Here is a 24,442-nt window from a genome sequence, read left to right as displayed (position 1 = left end):
TGTTTGCGCCAACTTCAGACGATAGTTGCATTTCTCTACTTTTTCGTGAGATTGTCGCTTCACGTCCACTGTGTGTCTCGTTCTCGATCCAAACGAAAACAATTACTCGTTTTCTCGCGGAAAATTCATTGTCGAGTGTGAACGGCGAAGAAAAAGCAGGAGCCACGTTTCGGTAAGTTATTCGATCTCGTGTATTTTCTCGAAATAATTCGACCGTTTATCACCACGAAAACTACGTCGTCGAGGGCAGCCGTTTCAACGTCGTGGAACAGGTTTCGTTCAAAAATTTCCAGAATAACACGTTGCAACGTATTAATTCGTACATGATATTTGGTGATTTCATAATTTTGCGATTCATACGTCTTTCAGGCGCCGTGACAATGCATTTATAGATACTATGAGCAATAATTGTATCGTAAACGTTTGCACAGCTATTACAGTCCTAGACGAAAAAGACTACTCGTGTCATTTAACGCCGATAATGCCCGTATCATGGTTTAGTGTTGCTAGATAAAAGATAAGCGAGCGACGGTCTGAATCATTTTCACGAAAAATATTGTTTGCGTGGAAATTTTGTGGAAACATGTGTCGTGTCTACATGAAAACATCTAGTCGCATCCCTAGCAACCACCATAACGAGTCTTTCCCCATTTTCCACCCTTCCAAGAGAATTTGCTCTGCAATAAAAAGCTGATTTTAGATGCCGATGTTGCATTTTTCGAATTACGCTCACGTTAGCTTCCTGGATTTATACTGCATCAGTGAAACTGTAGCACCTTGGCCGATTTATCTGGTTCTCACGGTATTGCGCGAATTGTTATTTTGTTATCATTTATAACACGTGTTTATGAAAATTATTCATGCCATTTTTTCAATCCATACGGTATTGTTGAAGTTAATAGGATAATTTAAGGCATGGTGATTCTATAGGTTCTAGTATATCTAATTAATACACTCAGAATATCTATATATACATCCAAATCTTAAACCTAATTCTAACTGTATTACAGTTTGAAAGTATTTGAATACTCATAGATACCTTTTATGAATATATGCATGTTATATGAAACATTTAAAAATTTTATGAGCACTGTAATGAGATACAAGTATTGTGATTACATTCGTAAAATCTGAAACAAATTGGAAAATATATATCAAAATTGCAAAATATTAAGTACAAATATATAGTTTTCGCAAATCATAAAAGTATTTAAACAGCCAATTATTTGTTATATTGATAAGCCTCAATATTCAATAGAGTCATTTAACAGTTATTATATATTTAAGATGCCTACGAATACTGTATACTAATTTTGAATTAAATGTATGTGTGCGATAAACATCTTGTTTCTGTAGTTTCTAGTAGTTTCAATATATATTTTCAAATTGGTTTAAAATGTGACTAATAAATATATTCATGATAGTCATGTCTAGTTATGATAAAAAATGTTTTATGTAACATATATGATATGGACATAAAAGATTTCTATGGTAACTGTTGAAATATTTTCATGAGTCATTGTATAATAATATAATAATAAATACTACAGTACATTTACATTTAAAAGAAAAAAGCTAAACAATTTTTAAATCAAATACAGTAGTAGTTCTATTTATACTGAGATCTTATATTCTAATAGGTTTCAGTAATGTCAGAAAGATAATAACAGCTCAGCTAATAATTTTAAAAGCTACTTTCGAATGCATGTTCTATCCTTATACAGTTATAAGTTCTTCAAAGTATCTTATATTGCATTAAGGTGTTTTGATTATTATATTTGCATGCATGTAAACACGAAGTTGTATTTGTCATGCTATTTTAAGCACAGGACAGACACCTCAGTTTCTATATTATGCCTTTCTGTACTCTACAACATTCTGTTCTCTTACATCTGTATTCTAATATTGTTGTGGATTTATATTATACAATTTATCACAAATTACATCTACACAAAAGTCGATGAAGACACCTTATTATTATTGACTGCAGGATGCAACAAGTGATCTGTGATTAGTTCGCAATCATTAGAATTTTTTATGAAGTTAGGTTATTTTTTATCTTTCTTCTTCTTCTTACTACATTCATCCTTATACAAGAAAGAACTTCTAGTCATATTGAAGTCATATTAAAACAAAAACGCAAAAGATATTTCAGAATCAAGAAGGAGATCATCAGGCACACGTTATCAGATTTTCACTTTCGAATTCTCTGTCTACATGTCCAATCTTCTTCAACAATATAAAGTGTCACTTGGAAAGGCAACTGGCTTAATTATCTGTATATATCTGCATACATCTGAAGGCAGTGTTTCAATAATTAATCGCAACTGGCACTATCAATGGGGACGACGATTTCGCAACGGCCAATAGCGTTTCCTTATAAACACAACTGTATTTTCCAATCTCCCAAACAGTACACCTAACCGCTTCTACATTAAGTTTGACTCTGTTGAAGAAGGAGAAGGAGAACAAAGCCTACCATCCTCTTTCAATCTCTGTATGGAACGATTACATCACATCATTAATTACTAAGAAGGTCCTTATTGACGAAGAACGTAATTGAAATGCGATAGAAGATATTAAAGGTGCGGGGGTCCATAGAGATATACGCAACTAAAATTAAACAGCGCTCTCTGAGGTTGTCCTAGACCCTTCTATTGGCACTTAACCGACATTTTCTAGCAGCGACCTAGCGCAACACGTGTTGCGTATGCATTGTCTTCCCAAAAGCAGACGCCAAGCTAGAAGAGGAAGGCTCGACTGATCCTTCGAATAAGGAGAAACGAAATGGCACATTTAATGGACTCGATTACGTAATATCGCGCAACTGTGTGCACCACTATCGAAGCTGCCAGTAATGTCTCAGTATATTTATATAGTATCTGAAGATAAATCGATGAATTAGAAATAGCCGGTGCATGGTACACTCGTCCGAATGTAAAGTATCAGCTGGTAAGGAATCAAGAAGAAATGGGATTTCTCTTACTGAATTTCTTTTTTAAACGCCAGGTGACGCACACTGATTATTTTGAAATGTACATAGTAGATGAGAAAGTAGATTGAAATAAGCGTGATACATTGTTAGCAAACGTTTCAGTCACACGGAGGCTGCGGAATTGTTTGCTCGACGCCACGGGAGACAAAGGAAACGGCCGGAATGGTATTTTAAACGGACAAGGATGGTCGAGATCGTCCTTCTGTCGGTAACCAACACAGGCAACAGCCTCTCAAGATCCTTTTTCCTCGATACGTCGCTCACACTGCCCGAATATGTAAAACTGACGTCACACCTTCTCGGGAGAGCGCAAAAGGACACCCACCGTTGCTCTCCCTCTTTCCTACGTCTTCGTTATTTACCATAAAAATCGTAGCGAGATCGTTTCCTCATCCCCCAATTGAATTTTTAATCTCTCAATTGATATCGTCTAGTTATAGATGAAATTAAAAGTCCATGATAATTTCAATTAACATAATTTCAGCTTACTTAATTCAACGTGTGTGTTCTGTACTTTAAATGGTGGAAGGTATCAATGACATCAAGGAAGATATAGAATAATAATTTGAAATTAAATATTCTAAAATCAACTTTAATCGAATCTAAATTGATCATCTATTATAATATCAAGAGCAATACCAAATATTTCATTTATATCGATTATATATTCAGATTATATTTCATTTGACGCCTCGTGAAGATTATTGATTCCAGAGATCAATTTTACGTCGCTTTTTCCATTTGATCGTTTAGTTATGCTCTTCTATGACTAATTTGCCGAGTAAATCTATTGCTACCCACATCGCGCTACATTTTTCTCGGAAATGCTTACGATTACCAGGAACTTTTATTCATGTAAACTTCCACAAGTTTTTGAAATGATTCTTCATGAGAGATGATAGAAGAGGAGTATTCTGTAGTGACCTTGAACTTCTGTTAGATTTCAAGCTATCTGTAACTTCTAATTTCCAACCGAAAGAAAAATAAATTGTCGGCTGCCTAAGGATAGCTTTCACTCATAAAATCTACCACGTCATTCTTCAAATATCTATTTGATATTCTCGACGATGAATTTCTATTTTTTAATTGGTGATTGATGGAGGACGGTTTTTATGCGTTTGTGTATCTTCTTTTTTTCTAAGAAATCTGTCATTTTAAAGAAACGTATCATTTAAATCCTGACGAGACTTTGTAAAACGAGGAGAAGTCTAGCAAACGGAAGTGTCACGCTGACGATACGTGTGCACTCGCGCATAATTGCCACGCGCGTTTTCTGCGGGGGCACGTTTTCAGGCAAATATTGCGCGTCAATCAGTGCTTCGTGATCGATAATTTTTCCTGTACCGAACCGGAAATATAAAGCGTCACATTAACAAAAAACTTCCTTCCTATTCATCGTATTTTGCTTATTGAACTTTGATCTTCCCCTTATGTTGTTTACTAATCTGAGATTTTCAAGGTATATCATAGATGAAGAAGAAATTTTAAATTAAGAATTCTAAATTCGTAAAATTCATTGTATCTTCCTGAATAGCTAAATATGACAAAGGTCGAACAATATGATGTAAAAAAGGATAGTACAAGCGCAGAAGATGTAAATACCCTGTACGTGAAAGTTTGAAGAAGGTGTGAAAAATGGTATGTGAAACGAGAGAGTGATTTACAACCAACATTAGAGCAACGAAACCGCCTTGTAGCCGATCTTTCCATTCTTGGAGTAGTGCCCGGATCATTTCTCGACTACGACGATTATGTTTGGACGAATGTCAAGACCAAAACTGGTACGTGGCGTTTATTAACGATCAACTGATGCCTAGGCATTTCATTTCTTCATAGTAAACCGATTACTAACTGCAACAACTCGATTGAGTATCTTCCAGATTACACGAAGAAATTAATTACAAGAAGAAAATCATTCAAGAGAATTATCCAAATTTCGACGGTGCCATCTTCCAATTGTCAAGAAGAATTTAAAGCAGATGAATCAGCTAGATATATTTCAGAATAGTTTTTAGTTACACTTAAGGTTCAGTTTGGAAGAATATTGTCTAGGGGCTGTACAGTTCTCGGAACAAGATTTTCCAGGGCGGCCGTCGATTGATAAGGCCGACAGCCTTCCCGGCCGCGTTACGAACACAATAGGCATCCGAAACATTCGGAATTGCATGTTACGTAAGGCGATCGAGTCCAGTTCTCGAGGCGCCGGTGAATTTTAAATATCGAAGACCCGTTTCCAGCCGCGTTCCTCGCGCCGCTAAATCGCCAGCTCCTTTTGGCTGATCTACTTTTCCAATTACACGACCACGCTGCATGGTACTTCAACGTAGACGATCGATGAAACCGGAAAATTCCATCAACGGCATTGTTTTTCTCGGAAGAAGCCACTGACCCGGTATTCTTGCCTTGCATGAAGAATTTTTTCTGTGATTATAGAGTCCGAAGAGACTTCAGAAACTCTTGGAAAAGTCGAAGAAGTCAACTACTTTGATTTTTTACAATTAGTGGAGATTGAAAGGCGCGTTGGAAAAATATCAAGCAAACCGGATTAAGATTTCAGATTATTAATGGCTTAATGGCTTGGATAGAGAATGGAATTATCATGTAAGGACAACGAATGAAGTGGAAGGGTGTTCTTCTCGCGGTAAGCTATTGGAACGACGCCCACGACGACCCACGTTGCGATGACTGTTCGCGTGGTTTTACCTGCGACGCTGGTTTTGCGTGTAGGCAGGCCAAAATCACTACCGAAACTGGCGTGAGTCATGGATTTCGCGATCCTCCCGTGATCACTGCAGATTTATTATAAGCTACAGGATGCTTCCTAATTCGTGGACTGGCAAGACTCTCTTCTCACCCGCTGCGTTCGCCAGTATTAATAATCGAAGCCGATGATTTCCTCGCATCGACGAAATTTGTATATTTCTCTCGCGTAAACGTTTCGACGATATTTGTCTAATTTTTATATAGAACGTCGAAGATTTACGAGAATGAAAAGATAGGAAACGACCTGTATAGCATTGCCTCGGACTAACGTCCTCGACCTGATCGCGGAGGTGGCGTTGACGATCGCGTATGGACATGAAACGCGGTCCACCTGGCGCGCAGAGAGAATTCCTGCTCACCTACTAACACACTCCAACGATTTCACACGAGAACTCCAGCTAGAATCACCAGTCACAATCAGGAATCTATTAGAATCGAGAATCTCGAACATAGTATATTGATTCAGAAAAACTAGTTTCTGAAGTCATACACCTTTAACGAACAGTTTCTCTTGCGTAGTTCTTTAAACTGATCATTTAGAAACGCAAGATGGTCCGTTTCCAAACTTGGTCCTCACAGAAATCCGTTTGCAGAATGAAACATTTTCACTCGAGGATCTCTATATATCATTTTTTGGATGTTGAGATCAATGGATTGTTTTGGTGTACGTGATTCAATGTATTCTATAGCCCTGTTGGCTGATCAAAGTAATGGAACGAGCAGAATGCAAGCAGGCTGCTTTTTCTTGCCCACCAGGTGGAGGGAGGGACGTAGAAGAGCCGTGAAGTGGGATAACGTAATGACCTCCACCTCCGTGTTTCCAACTATTTTCGATACACGTCTCGGCTAACTTTAGCGTTTTCGTTAGTCCAGTCTTTGACTTTGAGCCCTCAGTTTTCCACCGGGCACTGTCTCACGCGCTCCATTCTCACTTCCTGTGTGAACTCTCGTGTACCAATTTAATCGCTTCCGCTATTGTCACCGCAGCTCTATTTAAAATTCAAAGTCGATCGCTATTGAGGATGATCGGTCCACGTGAAACGAGTTTCAGTATGGTTCAATAGTGATGAAAGATGTGCGACGCGAAGGAAGAAGCATGCGTGTAAGTTGAAGTTTTGAGCTGATGCAGGCTTACGCTTCACGAGTTCATTTTTTAAACATAACCATCATCCTTTTGAGATAAGAGAGAGACATGCAACTAACTGGGTGGATAGGCGAATTTTGTTTTCCATGACGCAAAAGGAGCCATTTATATAAGGCTGGCCGACTATTTCGAAGATGGCACGCAAAATTAACTTGGTGGAATATATTCGCGCGTTCACTGGAATACTACATAGTACGTGGGAACTATTTTAGAAGTCCGCTGCGTATTTTTTGCCAGCGCTCAGCCTGTCGACATTCAATGGTGTGCATTCCAACGATTCTTGGACCGATCTCGATTTTACCTCGCTGTAGAATTTCGTCGACTTTCTATTTTTCCTCTTTGCTTCGATCCTTGGGAAATTGACGAGCCACAAGATGAAATAGAACATCAAAGAAATAGTCGAGTCCCCTGTTGCCCCGGAGATCCGTCACTTTTGCCGGCTTTTAATCAGACCACGAATTAACTCGAGCGCTCTCTTTTCACTGTACAAAGCACGTCGTGTTGATTGAACGCTTTTGAGACGCCTTCATGGGCAACAGGTGGTCGGAAGTTCCTTTGAAGAGAGTACCACTGGAAATCATTTCCAACGTCAAATCCACAAGGAACGTTTCTGCGACTAATCTACCAATTATAATTCAGTTATCATCTAATAGATAACAGCTGCTTCACGACGTTTTTCCATCTTTATTTTCTCGTTAGATGAATTATATTTGTTATGTCGCGTGAGACAATCCGCACACCATCCCCCGTTGCCTGGCCTCAATAAACCTAAGGGCTCACCATAAAACGTAAACACTTTGAAGTTAATCTTTTTAACTTGCAGGAATCTCTAATCCTGTAAAGGTTTTCTTTTATGAATGGTTCTTAGAACAGTCCTTAGGTTTATTGTGTGCTCTTACGAATCACGGAGAAAGCGGGCTTTTCCTCGTGAACAATGTCATCCACAAGCTACGTTGATAGAAGGCTTCCTCCACCTATTCTCATTCATTAACGTGGGTTATAACCAATGAGCATCGTTACCCTCACTTTCCTAACGAAAAGTGTGAGCAATCCGCTTTCTTCGTACCTAAAACCCACCCACATCGAGCTCTCCTCCGTAATGACATGAGAGCGGGCAAGCAGTAAACAGTCAAATCTCAGCTAGACAACCATCAAATCACATTCGCCAACACGAAAAGAGTCTCAGGCCGTACTCACTCGTAGTTTGACAGTCGACATACGCACAATTGTATCAAATATTAAAGTGTGCGTAGTTGTTGGAAATATATATATTATAACTTGTTAAAATCAGCGTTATACTCCCTCAACTACTCCTATTATCCTAAAAGAAATAGGGGATCGACCTATTCGTGGTGTCGATTATTCAAATCGTAACGGGAATTTACGACTCCCGTTGACGCGCTTCTTCGAGATCGCGTCTCCCCGCGACTGATCGAAACAATATTTCGTACAATTTGTTAACATCATAGAAAACTATCCTAAGTGTGGAAGTATATAGGTCTTCTTTCTTCGAGAAAATTTATACTGAGAGATGACCAGATTATCGTAATCTTTGGAAAGTTTAGAAACCTCTGTCGTACGTTATACTATCAAGCTTTCTTTCCTATGTAGTTTCTGTCTTTTCTAAAGATGCCCCTTTCGTTCAAAGCAACTAGACTGTTGGTGTTTAGACGAAAGCTGTATCTTTCCCTTCTGACTCGTTCGTGTCTCGTTACATGGCTGCCAATTGGTCTGCTAATTAATATACCGTCTCTCTGCATTGCTCGACAGGTGGTTGCCTAAGTCCTAACACCCAAGTGCGAACACTGTGAACGATGGTTGACTACTACAAGGTACTAGAAGTGCAACGAACCGCCACGAGCGGAGACATCAAAAAGGCGTAAGTAATGGTTCAGTAAGAGCAGAGCAGCCCGTTATCAACGGAGAAAAATGTGCAAGAATACTCGAATACTTTAACTTGCATTTGATATTCTATTATAAGATTGAATTAGTATTAAAAAAAAATTATAAAGAAAAAGCCAAGTTCAACGAAGATATGTGTTATAAAGATATATATATATATATATATATATATATATGTATGTTCAAATGAATTACCTTATCATAAATAAGTGTGATTACTTGTTTGTCATTGGTGTTATTTTATTAGACGAATGGTAAATGCGATAGGTGGGGAAAGACTGAATGAATGGCTTTTTATTTCAACTCCGTTGAGGCAGCTGGCTCTGATCCAAAAGTCGATCAGCATTCTCGGTTAGAGGGAGTCAAGAGACTTCTTAAGTTCTACTATAAAGAAGCATCGCTGGTCGGTTGATTAAACAAAGCATTGCCTTACAGATATAGAAAATTGGCATTGAGATGGCATCCAGACAAAAACCCTGAAAACCTGGAAGAAGCGAACAAGAGATTCAAAGAAATATCCGAAGCATACGAAGTCTTAATTGACGGTAAGCTTCAACCGTTTCTCGTCGTCCTATTGTCGACTCCGAAGCGGACCTTAATATTGAAATTACCCATTTCCGAAGAATCGATCATCTTCAACCTGAAGATTTTTCTGAATCATTTTATCTAAATGATAATAGTTTTAATTATGACTCTGTCTCTCTACGGCTTCGATTAATCGACGCTAGAGCTAGCTTTAGTAACGAAAACAGAGCGTCGCGATGCCAACGGGAGACGAACGACGGCAGCTCCTGCTTGTCAGCAAAGCCGAATTTCGCATGAGCCTTCTCTTTCGAGCGGTCTCCAAGTAGTACAACTTATTCTGGGAGCCAGCAGTTCAATCTAGAACGAATCGATTCTCCCTTATGAATGACTGTTTCATAACCAGCACTTGATACTAGCAAAGAGGAGGAGCTGCGAGAATTAATCGTTATCCAACAATAATACTAGTTAATACTAGAATAATACTAGAATACAACAATAATACTGAACTTAATCAATTCGGCAAATGATATTCTGACAGTAATTTATTCTAGAATATTGCACGAGAAATAGGGTTGCGAATGAGTACTCGCAGTTCCGAAACTCTGATTCTTGAGTTTCTTTGCAAGTTCCATCTCGTTTTTATGTTTTTAAGTTTGAAGTTTAACATTTTGTTAACTTTCTGCTGTATTTAGTAAAAAGAGCAATCGAAACGTTGCGTTGTTGAAACTCGAGAATCGAGTCAGGCTTGAACAGAGAGCAACTCTTTAGCCGAAGCATCGCTGCGACAACTGACAGACCCTGTCGTGTCGACATACGTGGGAGGAAGTAAAAGAGAAATTCAATCAGAAATGTTTGTTTCCGGTCAATCTCTCGTGACCGTGCTCGATGTCCAGATGCGAAGAGACGAACCTACGACCAACGATTGTATCAGAAGGCATCCTCGAGGCCCGGCCGTGGATTCACCTACCGGAGTTTCTTTGACTCTCCTTTCCAGCGATATTTCGGTACCACTTAAGAGAAAAAAGACTTTGAGAGTGGCCAAACATTTTCCTTCGTTTTCTTTCAGTTTTATTTTATTTTATTTTTATTGTTTATTTTGAATTTGATTTTGTCTTTCTTTCTCTTTCACTTTCTTTTTTTTTTTTTTTTTTTTTTTTTATTTTTTAACGGAACATAGACGAAGAATAGAAATATTATTTAAGGCATAGCAAATGTTTTACTGACGAAAAATTCAGCATATGTCAGGTACCCTAATCCCTCATTCGCCTTAAAAGAGTCATTCCTTACTGGAACTCGTAGGACTCAGGAATCTCTAATAGGTTTTCCTGACCAGTTTCTCTACGAGTCCTTGTGGAAAACTCGAAAGATACTTTTTTCTCTTTGTATGAGTCGCCGTAAATGCAGATAATATTGCCTGTAATCTTACCGCATTTCTAACAATTCTGCCATTGCTCGACTGATTGAAAACACAAAAACGATCAAGTTGCTACCAATAATTTCCTCCTAAGAAAGGCAGATCTTCGAAGAACTAAGTCGTTCCATCGTATTTATATTAAGAAACAGTCTTTAATATTGGAATTATTTGATCTTTTAAAGTTTTCACAAATTCTTCGAAGGCTGTTTACGTTCATTTCATTCATCCACGATTCCCGAGATCGTTTCCTCTTTAATGATTTTGCTCTTGCGGTGGACGACCTCAGATTGATGTTACAAATCATTCAGCGTATTCTACTAACCTGACAAGCCTTGCAGTACTTGCTTCTTGGAATTTGGAGCAAATAAAACTAAGCAATCTGCCTTCAACTTTTATTTTACAATTAGTAATAATCGCTTATTGTTTTATATGCTTTTCAGAAAAGAAAAGAAGGGTCTATGATCAATATGGAAAGGAAGGACTTCAAATGCCCGGTGGTAAGAGGCGACACAAGGACGACTTTGATCCACACTTCACTGGTACCTTCATGTTTAGAGACCCTGAGGAAGTATTTAAAGAATTCTTTGGTGGTACTTCTTTCGAGAACCTGTTCTCTGGTAAGTAAACCCATCCTGCTAGTCTGTGATCGGTGAATCTGTGTAGTATCAACTACATGTACCCTGAGACACATAGAATGAAATATTTGAGCACGCAAATAAGTATGCATTTACCTTATCCACTGAATGACAAAAATATGTTCAAGTAATTAACCGAATAATAGATGTTCAAATAGTAGTAAGAACCATGTGATTAACTGGTGTTTTAATTGTCCCAAAGACCTTGCTGAAATCGGTGTACGCCTCGGACCCAACAGGCATAGTCATCCAAGCAGTAACAGCATTAGTACGTCATTCTTTGGCCCGTTAGGAGTTTCTCACTTTGGTTTCTCACCATTCAACAACTTGTTTGAAGGTTCATCAGGAAACTTTACCTCGTTCAATGCGTTTACGAGTCTCGGTGGAGCCAGCGGTGGAGGTGCTGTGAAACGGACAAGTACTTCAACTCGATTTATCAACGGCAAAAAGATCACCACCAAAAAGTAAGAACAATAATACATCGTACAAAAGAGTTCTTCAAAGAATTTATCATAGATATTAAATCGTATGTAGGTGATCCCATAAGACAAGACATGAGACGTCACTTATATTTGTAAAACAACCTAACATCTTCGATAGAATTTTGGTGTATTACCTGCAAGATGTGCAGAAACGATAACGATTTTTATCTGTGATTGTTACAGGGTTTTCGAAAATGGAAAGGAAACAATAATGTCGTACGAGAATGATGTGCTAAAGTCGAAGACGGTGAACGGCGTGCCACAATCAATAACGTACAGTTAAATCAGTTCTCTATCAAGAACGTTCGCTCGATCTCCGCTCGGCAATTGAGAAATTCCTGTCCTCGTGTCACGTTTGCGAGTAATATTTCTGCGCTCTACCGAGATGTTGTGTTCCTGCTACCTATCTACCTGATATGAATATAAAAAAATAAAAGAAAAAAGAGCATAATCGTCACCGCGGCTAATTTAACAATTCAAAATATTCTTGTGTCTCTTATTTAGATCGTCTCTTCATCAATTTACTTCTTCGTTTTATTGTTGAAATATTCTGTTAGAAAATATTGTTTAAATGTAGTAGTGCCGCTGGTTGACGTACTTCTCCACACATTATACAGCAAGAGAACGATAAAATACATATACATATATAATATATATATACTATATAATATATATATATTTATCACTTTGAAAAAGAAAAAGAGAGCAGTGAGATTTTGAGAAACAGCGATTACTCGACGAAATTCGATGACAGTGATTGGATCTCTAAGCTCGAGCGATCGAGCCCGTTTAAAACAAAGAAAGCAGGAAAACTTGCTTAATTTGGAAAAACTAACACATATACAAAACACAGCCGCGACAAATGCTATTTGAGCTTTTGTTCCCGTCACCTTCTCTGTTTTACCAGGTTTGACGAGTCATCGACTAGTCGCCAGCTGACCGACAGTGCCAGCGATATCTCGATGGCTGGCCAGAACTCGAGAACAGTCCATGGTGACCATCAGAAGGCTAGCAGAATAAAGACGCACCATCATCCACTTCTCACTAAGAAGCACGATAAGAGTAAGAGAAAATAGAGGCAACACTTTTGCAGCCTTCTCTCATTTGTTTTTTTGTCCGTATCTTTTTCATTTTAGTCTCTTCGTTTTATTCTTTTTTCGAATTAAATGCATACATACATAAACATACATTATATACGTACGTACGTGGATCGTTTACGGAACTGATGTTGTAAATTATATCATTTCTCGCAACGTCGCTTTTGCTATTGTCTAAATAATCAGGATTAAAAAAATGAAAAAAAACTCTTCGTGAATTAGCATTGACTGATTACAAATGTTCGATTTGATCAATAAATAAAAAAAAAAAATTCGCTGCAAAATTCATTGTAAGATTTTGCATCGAAAGTGGCATGTTTAATTGATTCTCGTTCGCTGTTGTGAGAGAGAGAGAGAGAGAGAGAGAGTGAGAGAGAGAGAGAGAGAGAGAGAGAAAGAGAGAGAAAGAAGGCCCTTCTTTTTGTGAAGGAACAGAGGGATGTTGTTACTACAGAACATTCTGTTGCGTTGCGTGTTATAGATAGCGCGTCGTTTCCGTTTAAAGTCTGGCGTGTTATGTTTAATACGGTAAGTTTCGCTTATCCTAGATTACTTAGACAATTAATTTACTATGTCGTAAGTTATATAATTGCTAGATTTTTATTTGTAAGTAAGCTGCACGAATTTCGAGCGTGTATTCACACAGGAACTTCGACTGAGTTTAATCGAATTTAAATTGTTAAAACATACACGTACACACGAGGCTGAATTTCATCACGCGTATATTCGTTTAGGACATCACGATGGACTTGCAGCCGTAACAATTGTTCTTAAAGGATAAAATGGTATTACGAGAAATTTTGCTATAATGGATCTTTTCCTTCGTTTGTTTTCTACTCGCGGTGAAGCATTCATGATGAAAGAAATGTGTTCCTTTTTTTTTCTTTGTAGTCGATCTGTGAGAAAAGAATTGAAACATATACAGGGCTAAGCTTTTCTGTGGCGGAAATATTTCTTCACAAGCAATTTATGTGTCGTAATTCTATTTGTTTACGTTAGTTAATTTCATACGTATGTGTATATAATAAGGAAAAAAATGTTAAAACTTAACGTGGAGAAGAAAAAAAAATACATCATTAATGTATGGTAGTATATTTCATTACTCTCTATCGATATCCAACACTATGTCTCGTCTCTGATGTTCTCTCTTTTTGTTTGTAACAACACTTATCTCAAGGTGGGATACTAGTATAAAACGTCAAATTGTAACAAAGTATTTACCACTTTATTTTGATCCTTTTTTCTCAGCTTTACTGATATTTATAATATTCATACAGTGCGATTCATTTATAAATCGATATTTATACAAAGAAGATAGGCGAGAAATATAAAAGTTATCCAAAACGAAGGGAGGATTACTTCTTTTTTTATATTTTCACCGTTATACGCTTCGATGTGGTATTAAAACTCGTGTATATGTATTCGAAAGATAAATATGTTAACAGTTGCATGTCGGTGAGTGAATATAGTACATGTATTGACTCCTCGCAAGTCAACAGCATCGACGTTGTAAATAGCTAATCAGTGATAGCAAAATAAATTCAGCTACCACAAGAATATTGATTCATCAATTCGATATATCAATTCCTTTTAGATAACATGATTTTTTACAACAATTCTTGTCCATACCCAGCATAGACAATTGAATTGTTTCCTCAAATATCAAAAAGATTAGTTGAAAATGTATTCTAACATTTTTGCAACTACTTTGGTATCAAAGACAATACATTGCACATTTATAAGTATGTAAAAAAGACAAAATTTGGTAAAAATGCTTAAATAAATGTTCAGTATTATAAATTACTTCTTCCCAATAATGGATATCAGTTCTTCCACTTTCTGAATGTATTGTTCTTTCGCAGCATCTTGACTCATGCCCTTCCTTTTGTCCCAAGCATCCCACTTGGCTTTGCCTCTGAAATCTAGCATGCCTGGCCTGGCTGGAAAAATTAAAATCTTCCTTGAAAAGAATAGTACTATCGATGTCACAGAATTCTCATTAGAATTCAATAAGTTTGAAATCACATAAAAATATCTCATCATTTATTCAGCTTTTAAATTTGGTTTCTGTAGGTCTATTAACATTCGCTGTGCAATTGAAATTACAAATTAAGAAGACCACAGAACAAAAGTGTAGTTACATAACTTTAGTATTACGATAAATATCTGCTTTAACTTGTTGCATCAAGTAACGTAATCATATTATAATTTTGGAGATCTATTCAAGATCCTTTCTAACATATTTATACAAATAGATCCAAAAATTTTCAGCCAAAGTATATTAAGTAATACTAAATGATCACAAGTTGTTTTACATACTTGTGTTGCAATCTCCAACTGTAGCTTGTTTGTAAAGTGAGTATAGTTCAAGCAGGTCAGCATCTGAAGCTGGAGCGCGCAATTCCTTCACCTCCTCAGCAGCCTTGTTAAATCTCTGACAAAAAATATACAAGAATAAAAGAATAATTTTCATTTGTTTTTAATGAAATTGTGGAAAATTCAAAATATGTACAAGAATTCAAGCAACCAGTAAGCAATAATGACAAAATATTGTCTAATTACAATATTTTATGTTATTTATGTTATTACGTTAACGTAATTAAATATAAAATTAATTACTTCATCGAGAGACATTGTGCTTTAATGACAAAAAGGTCAAGACAAGATTTGAAACTTTAAGAATTTCACTGTCGTATTGTGCCACTGTTTCGGATCTATAGAACGTTGGCCTGGAAATACAATCGATTAACATTCTCCCACTCCTGTACTTACTACGTATGATACGATCACGACCACCAATAAACTTTCATGTAATCAAGACCTTGATTAATAAATAATTATACTACCACATGTTATCATGGTATTAGCAAAATTTTTATTCAATTTAACTTTAAGTTCTTGTGTAATATGTATTTATTTTTATTCTACATCCGTGGCAAGCACATTATAGTGTTCTGATATGATTAATGGCAGTTGATGACGTCACATTGCGGGAAGAATAGACACACTACACTGTCAGACAAGACACTAATAAGAATGCAAAGGAAATTAAGGACGATATTAAGAGTAATTATTAAAAACCTTCATTCAAATAACAATCGAACGTTTCGTAAAAAGCAAATCTATTTTTGGATGAAGTTGGAAGGTCGATGTTGAAATGTTCTCGATGGTTCCCATCTTCTTCGATGATGGTTTAAATATACATGCAAATCGTTAAGAATATCTTATGAAGTCTGAAAAAAAAGAGGAGGATAAACAATATATGAATATGTAATAAATAGACTGTGGATTTTTGTGCATTTATTTGAAGGTGCAAAGATCCACTTAATGCATGCAGTGCAAAAATATACATATAAAATATTCAAAGTAGAGCGTTTGTTATGATATGTAGTAGATGAATTTCTTTAATTGTTAATCATAAAAATCCACAGTTTAGTAATAAACTAGAATTGAGGACCAGTCAATGAATGTAAGTAATCAATAAATTGTTTCCTTAGTACCAATATTTCGGATTGTATTTTTGGTTAATTGCATCTCGCAACGACGTCATTTAGTCAACTTTTACTAATTTAAATAAAACAGAAGTTATATAATGATTAGATATTATGACATTCTTACGTTTGAAAGAAGAAAAATTTAATGATATTGATATTATTACTACGTAAAATATGTAACTGTATATACACGTATATATGAATCTGTGTATGGATCACATGTAGTAGAGAATATTTTTTTATCTTCTAATGAATATGGCTAGATGGCGACACTTGACCACTTCCACGTAAAAAATGGCGGACTGCAAGGGTGCGTTTTGTGATTCTTTTCCTATACAGTAAATTAACGATAAATTCTGCACGATTATGTAAATTATAATAATTGAAAATTCGTAGAAAATCGTCGTTTCTTTTTTATCCATGTTATTCTTCTTTGATTCCTATGTATTTCCGTATCTTCCTTTCTCGGCAATATTTACTCTCTAGAGCGTTACAACAGATTGAGGAAATAATTTTGTTTGACAATTATGTTAACTATCTGTTTTTGAATTTCACGTAGAAAATAAAGAAGAGACGAATCGACCATCCTATGTTTTAAAGGTAGATCCACCACAAGAGTCACCGGAGGATTCACCTGAAAATTCCAACAGTGGTAAATACGCAGTGTTATTTTTTGTTCCACATGCGTAACTTTATCATCAGTTTTTTCTATGATATTTACATACAATTGCTATATTTGGTATATTTTCGTTACCTCGCTACAATGTAGCATAATTTCTGACCTGTCTCAATAACTTTTGTTGGAAACCACATAGGTTATGATGTGATAGGTATTATTTGCATGTAACAATTTATGACTAGTAGTTTATGAAATCTGAATTGTTTCAGAAGAAATGGAGAGCTCATCGACAGAAAATAATACCCAGGAATCACCCTCGAGTTCTAACAAGCCAGTGTTAGCTGCGTCAAAGTTTAAAACAACGTTTGGGTGTAGTGATTCCATCAAGAACTTAGTTGAGGAAAGAAAGTCATCCACGTTGTGGCCCTCTCAATTGAGCACAGTGACAAACAGTCAGCCTACTACTAAAGTATATCTACAACCAGCTAAGTTTCAGAATCCATTTGCGAAAGCCACAGATTCATTATTAGATGAAAAGAATAAGGAAAAGGAAAATAATAAAACAGAAACAAAGGAAGATAAGAATGAAGAAAAGGATGATAAGAGTGAAAAGAAAAATGATAATAGTGAAGTAGGAGAAACTAAAGGTGAAGCAACTAAAGGTGAAGCAACAGAAAGTAAAAGTGAAGTAAAAGAAGCTAAAAACCAAGACAAGCCAATTGAGGAAGTGAAGCCCACCTTCCTGTTGCTAGGCACAAGCACAAAAGATAGTGTAAATACTACAATAACGCCTTGTGCATCAGAACCAAACTTTGTATTTGGTCAGAACTTAGAGGAACGCGTTATGATTGCGAATGATGCAGAAAATTCCGACAAAACGGAAGACAAGGAGAAAAAGGAAAAGAAGGAGGAAAGCACAAATGCAAATGGTTCCACAGAGCTTCTTTTTTCCAGTGCGTCAGCAGCATGCCGTACTACCTCCAAATCAAATCTAACATTAACCGAAGCTGCTCAAAAATTAGAAGAAGCAAACCGTGCTAATAAGAGGAAGTATAGTCAAATAACACCACTAACTGGTGAAGAAGGAGAAACGAATGTTCTTCAGATCAACTGCAAATTCTTCGCGTTTGACAAGGTTTGTATAAGAATTATTTCTGTTTTCAATTTTTCAGAATGATTCATTCACGATAAATTTCCGATTTTGTTCAGGCTAGTGGCAGCTGGCAAGAAAGAGGTAGAGGTACTTTAAGGCTAAACGACCGCGACGAAGAATCTCGATTAGTGGGACGCACTGCAGGAACGCAGAGATTAATTATGAACACAAAAGTATGGCCAGGAATGATCGCGGAACGAGCGGCACTTAAATCATTAAGACTAACGGCGATGGATGTTCAAGGAAGTATCAGAATCTTCATTATTCAAGCAGCGCCAAAGGAAGTGGAACAACTCCATGATTTGTTGGAAGAGCGGCTAATACGCGCACAGCTACGCCATCCCAAGAAATTAGCTACTGACCAGTGACAGTCGATCAGTCGTCCCTGCGAGCTGTTTGCCAGTTATCATCTAAATGTACGCGACGCAGAAGTTGCTAACACGTGAGAACAAGATTCGGGAAACTACGTCGAAGTTATCAGGCCCTATTTGTTTCTATAGTAATTCGTACACAATAGAACTATGGCTATGATTCGCGCTTTTTCCCCTTGTGGAAGTTCTTAGACTTCGATGATATATCCCGTGGTGCACTGATGTTTGCAGACAAGCAAGAGGAGACAAAAAAGGCGAAAATACCAAGCCGAATTCTTTTTGGTATATATTTTCTAATCATTCCCAACCGATAATTCTTTTACACGAATTTCAAACAGCGTTTTTTAAAAGGAACCGAGGAAACCACTGGCTAGGGAGTTTTGATAATAGCATAATACGAACACACATATACACATATACACACACAAATCAGTCACGAAACCGTGTTGTACGCTTTGAAGAAGAGCAGCGTTTTTAGTTTCCAGTGATCAGTCTCTTTATAAGAATCATTTGGATTTTTATCGTAGCGATGTTCGTATCGATTTAGGATTCTCTATTCCTTGTCCACTATATATAAATATAAATATATAAATATTGTACCTTTTAAGAAAATTAAGATTAGTTACATTATTTAAGATGTAGTTCCACGGTGAGCGAAAGTAACAGCTCTACATATGTTTATCGACGAGAGAACATTGTGAGCCTGTTTCAAACATACATTACATAAGGTTCTATCACGAGCACATAATGTTCAGATTGTTTCATGATCGAATCTGTAACTATTTGTACTTTACTTTAACTGTATATAGTACCGAAGAAAATCGGACAATTTCCTTGCGGTATTTCAAAGGCTGTGTATAAAACGGCTTCTCTCTTTAATTTTCTGCTTAACGATATTTATCGACACGACAATCGCTCGTTTGTTCCACGAGGAAGAATGAGGGGAGTCAGTCACAAAATTGCTCTTTAATGCAATGTGCAGTAATGGAACAGCAAAGATATTAATTAACGTAGAAAAAAAATTCTATTCACGATACAAATAATGAATTATTGCTATTGTTTTTCTGTACTTGATATGTAAGGAAACGAACTCATTGTACACATCGTTAATTACACATCGAACAAATACATTTGTTTGCATAAAAAAAATCAATCGTTAGTGTTTCTTTTTTTATACTATTCAAATTTATTAAAAAAAAAGTAACCAAAGTCAAGCTTGTCTGAAATGTACAAGTCTTTTCTTATCTAATACATGGATCTATTTTTTTAACCTGTCCAGAAATTTTTCTGGAATCCATTCGCTTTTCCAGGCTGGAAAACGCGCCGGATTGCGCATTCTAATATTTCCCGCGCGCGGCGCTACTCGACTCGATGGCGGGCGGTATTCAACAGGCTGATATTTATAGATTCGAGAGTTTCGTGCAAAGCTACACAACGTTTTAGGCGTCAAAATCCAGTTCCTATGTTCGTCAACATCCACGCGATGATCCATAGTTTTCAATTCGATCGTATGTATTCCATAAATTACAGCAGTCAGTAGTCGTTATTTTCAGAAAACGAAAGAGACTTACTAAAGTACAGCATTCAAATATCGTGTGGAGTCAATCAAACTGTGTAGCTGACGTTTGAATATCGTTAATACTACTTTTGGTCGCGACACATTCCTGTTGAAACGATGTATCACATCGGAACGTTGGACCAAAGAAGAGGAAATTGAAAAGAAGAGACATCTTCCACTTCCATAGTCGATGTAACGTTTTTTTTTTCTCGAGTATTAGTCATACATCCATTTGATCAAAAACGTGTGATCTTCGCAAGGGTAAGAAGAGTGAGACTGAAGAAGAGACTCGGTGTCTTCTAACCTTTTCTTTCAAAAATTTCTGTGACAACCTCAGGGATTTTCCTTCTCGCTTGGAAGCCATATCTTTTTAACTATAATCTTTATAACTATTCTTATTATTATTTGGTGCACAAAGGTTAAAAACGTTGAAATCAGTGGTAAGTGAACAGTGCTGAAGGTGACATCGGATCTGAAAAAGTCAATCAACTGTTAGAACTTATTCAGACGAGTAACCATACCGTTAATACAATTAAAATGGCCAATTAAGGAGTCCAGTGTAATCCTCAATAAAGGAGATGATCGAGATTTAGAAGATTTAATGGTTATGCTTCATTTCTTGTTGACTTGACTTATCAAGGTCACAATTCCTCTGATGACCCATTTCTTTAGTCGAGAATAGTCTATTATAATTTCACTAACAATGTGACGTGTTCTGCCCGCTGTTTCTTCGCGAAGGTAGAGTCAGTAAGTTATAATCGATTGGGAGTGACCGATGCCTTGTTCGTGGCGGACAGAAAGGAAAATGTTGCTGGCCGATGGACGAGAATTCTTCTGGCATTACGCGGCCAAGTGCCCCGGAATTCGAGCGTCACGAGGCGGGAAACTAAAAAGATAGCATCGACGATCGAGCACGCGGTGATTCAGGTACTGATTCGTGAACGTTTAGCATGTTACCAGTGTTATTTTTCGACGTTCGAGCATTTGAATGAATTGTCATCAATGACAAAAGAGTTAGTGTGGACAGAAGGCAAAGAGAGTAAGTAGGTGAATAAGAAAATGATGTTCACCGGTGGTGCTCACGCGAAGAGGCGTAACGCAGGCGGTGGTTCAGGCCGGAAGTCCTCCGCGGACCGTAGAAGCCCACGAGCTGGAAGAAGTCCGCAGGCACGTGTGGGCGCGGAAGGATACACTTACAGGTGAGCCATTCGGTAGGTAAAGTTTGTTAAATGTTCCATGACTGTTCGATGTTATCTTCTGTTGTTAATCAATCTCTCCAGATAAAATACCTGCAATTAAATGATAGTTAAATATATTTCACAATTTTACACTGTTATAATAGAAGATATTTAATCAGATTGTCTCTTAGAAACAAAATTTTGGTATGAAATACTTTAGCTTAGATATACAAATTTTAGAAGCTTGAATTACTTTCGTATGAAAATTTAATTGATTTAGAATTAGCACTAACAAATTGCAAGTTTACACTTGCAAATGCATAAGTGAAGTTTAGAATACAACTCAAATAACTAGAATATCTGCAATAAAAACGTTACAATGTTTACTACAGAGTTTACTACAGAGCACAGTAAGATCTGCCACTAGAACAGCCGCTATTCGAATCTTGTGCACCGCAATAAATTTTTCATTAAATATTTCAGTTTAATCCATCGAGTTAACTTCATGTTAAAATTTCCACATTCAAAATGAATATTAGGAACTTTAATTACAAGCGTACAATTGAATCAACAAACACTAAACGAAAATGAAAGTCAAATTCTCTTAATGACTCTTTAAAAGATTTTGAAGAGAGAAATACCAGTTTATAGCATCAAATTAAATTTTACCTCCATTGAAAAATACAGATGAAAAAGCAATAATTGAAAGATATAAGAAAAATGACGTGATACGGTTTCAGAACCAGAATTCCAGTACTAAATCCAACAGATCTACCACCGACAACGTCCACAGGGAAAACATATGTATATAAAACCAGGGTTCCCCGACGGGATATCGCGGCTGCATCTGTGTCTCCTGCACGCGAAAAAAACAACATTGGTGGAGCAATTACGAAAAGAAGAGGAGCAGTAAAACATAACAAGGTGCACGTGGTTCGAGGTCACAAACTAGTTGCAAAATTCTTCAGACAACCGACCTTCTGCGCCTTTTGCAAGGATTTCCTTTGGTAAAGTTTCTAAAATATAAATGAAACAAATATGTCTTGAGGAAACAAAGCAGCCACAAACACACGTTTTATCGAGAACATTCGCTCTCAGACAGCGTAGTAATAATCGAAGAGTTTCGATTTATCGTTTGTAAAAGACGGCTGCTTTGACGATGTACGCGCGGACATCTAAAAATAGTTTGCACTGTGCCGTTCAGCATATCACTCAAGTATCGGCCAGCGGTTTCCTCAAGTACGGCGTATTTTCCAATTAATCTGTGATGTGCTCTTTGTCGCAGGGGATTCGGAAAGCAAGGGTATCAATGCCAAGGTAAATATTATATCCGAGACAGCACTTTTTCTCACTGTACCGGCCACGTTGTACCTCTATTAATATTCCATTCCTGCGTTTCAGCTTGCCAAACAGCGGTGCACAAGAAGTGCCATGATAAATTGTTAACCAAGTGCCCGGAAAGTGGCAGGGAATCCGAAAACACGATAGTAAGTGCATTCGCTTTATACAACTTCACCGTACAAGCGACAAATTTTCTTTAAGATTTATGAGAATAATTGATATTCGTTTGTCCATTTCCTTTAATGAGAATCAGTGGTGTTTTTTTGGTAAAAGTTCAATTGTATATCTCGAGGAAACTATGTTTGCTTATTTGCTTAATGATGTATAGATCATCCATGACCATGGAAAACAACACTGTTTATAATGTTGTCTCGTATGCTAAAATTTATGTCTATTTCTAAACGTCGAGAATCCGTGTGCAAACGTTTGCTCGTGATGCAACGGTAAATTCTACCAAATAGCGAATATTTTCAGACATATAATTTTCCAGTAATTTAAAACCCGAAATCCAAGTTTGTGTCCCTGAAAACAGATCTAATTATATATATATATATGTGTGTTTTCCTTTTTGTAGTAAGGACATTGAAATTTTGTGAAAGTATCTGATATCTATTTTTATAAAAAGCAGTTATGTGTTATTTCTGGTAGCCCACACTGCATCTGTTTATGCTATTTGTTCAAAGTAACGCAACATCTAATCCTACACAGAATCGTTCTAATTTTGTTAATACTTGTTCGATGGCAGTACTTGAGGGAGCGTTTCAAGGTAGATGTGCCTCACAGGTTTCGTCCTTATACGTTCATGTCACCGACCTTTTGTGATCATTGCGGTTCCATGTTGTATGGTTTTTTTCGACAAGGTCTCAGATGCGACGGTAAGTAAGATTTAAGTCAAAGAATTTTCATGAAAACAATCGTCTTGTATATATGTATATCCTTTTCACCTTGATGCACCTTAAGTTTAAGTTTCACCATGATAGCAATTTAAATTTGTATCACGAGTTTTGTAAAATTTAACTTCTAAAGTAAATTTTGAAACTAAAGTTAGTTGTAGAATTGACTTGAAATAGAATTCGTTGCCATTCGTTGGCTATTTCTAAGTTTCCCTGAACAAGTAACAATAGGCACCGAGGAAGGAAACATTTGGCGCGGGTCTCGATGGCCGAATACAAAACAACGCGAGACCGTGGCTCCGCTGACACATTGCGCGTTTTACACGGCTGCAGAGACAACGACACGAAATTCGTCGCCTGGCAATTTGACGTGCATGTTATACCGCGAGCCTCACGATGCATGATTGCGCGTCTTTCGGTATTCTTCACGACTTTCATCAATGTTGTTGTTGTGTTTTTAACAGCATGATAGTGAGGAGTGATTTTAACCAATATACGTTTTACCAAAATTTCTGTCAACAGTTCTTTACGTTGTATTCGAGTCCTTGTCAATTTTCTGAAACGGAAACATTCATCGTTAAAATTAAAAAAATTCGTATTATCGTGTTCGATTATAGAAAAATAATAATCGTCCTCTTTTACCATTTTCATGTCTCTTTACGTTAGTAAAATGCTTCGCGGTGTTCACCAGCGGTAACACCATAGGATCGCATGGGAAAAAGCTTGTTACATCAGATTTGACAATCGGTTGATACGATTCATTTCTAGTCCCGACAATGAGTCACGTAAACGCTACAATACGGAAAATATTTGTAGAAAAGCAATGAGACGTTGTACGGGTTATTACAGTCCAGCTAGTATAGTTAGACGCTAGGAAG

The 24,442-nt window shown here is 36.9% G+C and overlaps 3 protein-coding genes and 2 long non-coding RNA genes across 9 annotated transcripts; 2 read left to right on the top strand and 3 right to left on the bottom strand.

Moving 5' to 3' along the window:
* The first annotated feature begins 6 nt into the window (after positions 1–6).
* On the top strand, positions 7–13,346 carry LOC138188119 (dnaJ homolog subfamily B member 6). 4 transcript variants are annotated; one of them, XM_069129605.1, is made up of 8 exons: positions 7–172; positions 8,673–8,781; positions 9,240–9,349; positions 10,223–10,333; positions 11,184–11,360; positions 11,581–11,842; positions 12,044–12,133; positions 12,768–13,346. In XM_069129605.1, the coding sequence occupies exons 2-8, from the start codon at positions 8,717–8,719 to the stop codon at positions 12,934–12,936; spliced, it is 984 nt and encodes a 327-aa protein (XP_068985706.1). In that variant the 5' UTR covers positions 7–172; positions 8,673–8,716; the 3' UTR covers positions 12,937–13,346. The 4 variants fall into 4 exon arrangements, with proteins under 4 accessions (XP_068985706.1, XP_068985709.1, XP_068985708.1 ...); XM_069129607.1 differs by lacking the exon at positions 7–172 and adding an exon at positions 3,119–3,203; XM_069129606.1 differs by lacking the exon at positions 7–172 and adding an exon at positions 6,647–6,860.
* LOC138188122 (uncharacterized) lies at positions 10,396–11,686 on the bottom strand. The gene is made up of 2 exons (XR_011175370.1): positions 11,547–11,686; positions 10,396–11,423 (listed from the first exon to the last, which is right to left on the bottom strand). It is a non-coding gene; the product is annotated as an uncharacterized LOC138188122 (long non-coding RNA).
* Positions 13,347–14,569: 1,223 nt separating the features above from the next.
* Acbp1 (Acyl-CoA binding protein 1) lies at positions 14,570–15,705 on the bottom strand. The gene is made up of 3 exons (XM_069129609.1): positions 15,577–15,705; positions 15,277–15,391; positions 14,570–14,897 (listed from the first exon to the last, which is right to left on the bottom strand). Exons 1-3 carry the CDS (start codon positions 15,589–15,591, stop codon positions 14,758–14,760), a joined length of 270 nt encoding a protein of 89 aa, XP_068985710.1. The 5' UTR covers positions 15,592–15,705; the 3' UTR covers positions 14,570–14,757.
* A 990-nt stretch (positions 15,706–16,695) lies between these two features.
* On the top strand, positions 16,696–19,702 carry RanBP3 (ran-binding protein 3). 2 transcript variants are annotated; one of them, XM_069129601.1, is made up of 4 exons: positions 16,696–16,761; positions 17,011–17,103; positions 17,343–18,205; positions 18,280–19,702. In XM_069129601.1, the coding sequence occupies exons 1-4, from the start codon at positions 16,746–16,748 to the stop codon at positions 18,589–18,591; spliced, it is 1,284 nt and encodes a 427-aa protein (XP_068985702.1). In that variant the 5' UTR covers positions 16,696–16,745; the 3' UTR covers positions 18,592–19,702. The 2 variants fall into 2 exon arrangements, with proteins under 2 accessions (XP_068985702.1, XP_068985701.1); XM_069129600.1 differs by having other exon boundaries at positions 17,340–18,205; positions 18,280–19,701.
* A 1,654-nt stretch (positions 19,703–21,356) lies between these two features.
* Positions 21,357–24,347, bottom strand: LOC138188121 (uncharacterized). The gene is made up of 3 exons (XR_011175369.1): positions 23,403–24,347; positions 22,000–23,193; positions 21,357–21,441 (listed from the first exon to the last, which is right to left on the bottom strand). It is a non-coding gene; the product is annotated as an uncharacterized LOC138188121 (long non-coding RNA).
* Between the last annotated feature and the right edge of the window lie 95 nt (positions 24,348–24,442).

The sequence above is a fragment of the Bombus flavifrons genome, chromosome 16 (assembly GCF_040668555.2).
Source record: "Bombus flavifrons isolate JBK064 chromosome 16, iyBomFlav1_principal, whole genome shotgun sequence".
Lineage (NCBI taxonomy): Eukaryota > Metazoa > Arthropoda > Insecta > Hymenoptera > Apidae > Bombus > Bombus flavifrons.
Note: the sequence above shows the minus strand (reverse complement) of the source record. Positions and strands in the feature narration are given on the sequence as shown.

Coding starts and splice junctions, on each gene's coding strand:
- LOC138188119 (XM_069129605.1), top strand. CDS start 8,717: ATGGTTGACTACTACAAGGTACTAGAAGTGCAACGAACCGCCACGAGC. Junction 11,843..12,043: donor AAAAAGATCACCACCAAAAA/GTAAGAACAATA, acceptor TGATTGTTACAG/GGTTTTCGAAAATGGAAAGG. Junction 12,134..12,767: donor GGCGTGCCACAATCAATAAC/GTACAGTTAAAT, acceptor CTGTTTTACCAG/GTTTGACGAGTCATCGACTA.
- Acbp1 (XM_069129609.1), bottom strand. Junction 14,898..15,276: donor AGTTGGAGATTGCAACACAA/GTATGTAAAACA, acceptor TAATTTTTCCAG/CCAGGCCAGGCATGCTAGAT.
- RanBP3 (XM_069129600.1), top strand. Junction 17,104..17,339: donor ACCTGAAAATTCCAACAGTG/GTAAATACGCAG, acceptor GAATTGTTTCAG/AAGAAATGGAGAGCTCATCG. Junction 18,206..18,279: donor AATTCTTCGCGTTTGACAAG/GTTTGTATAAGA, acceptor GATTTTGTTCAG/GCTAGTGGCAGCTGGCAAGA.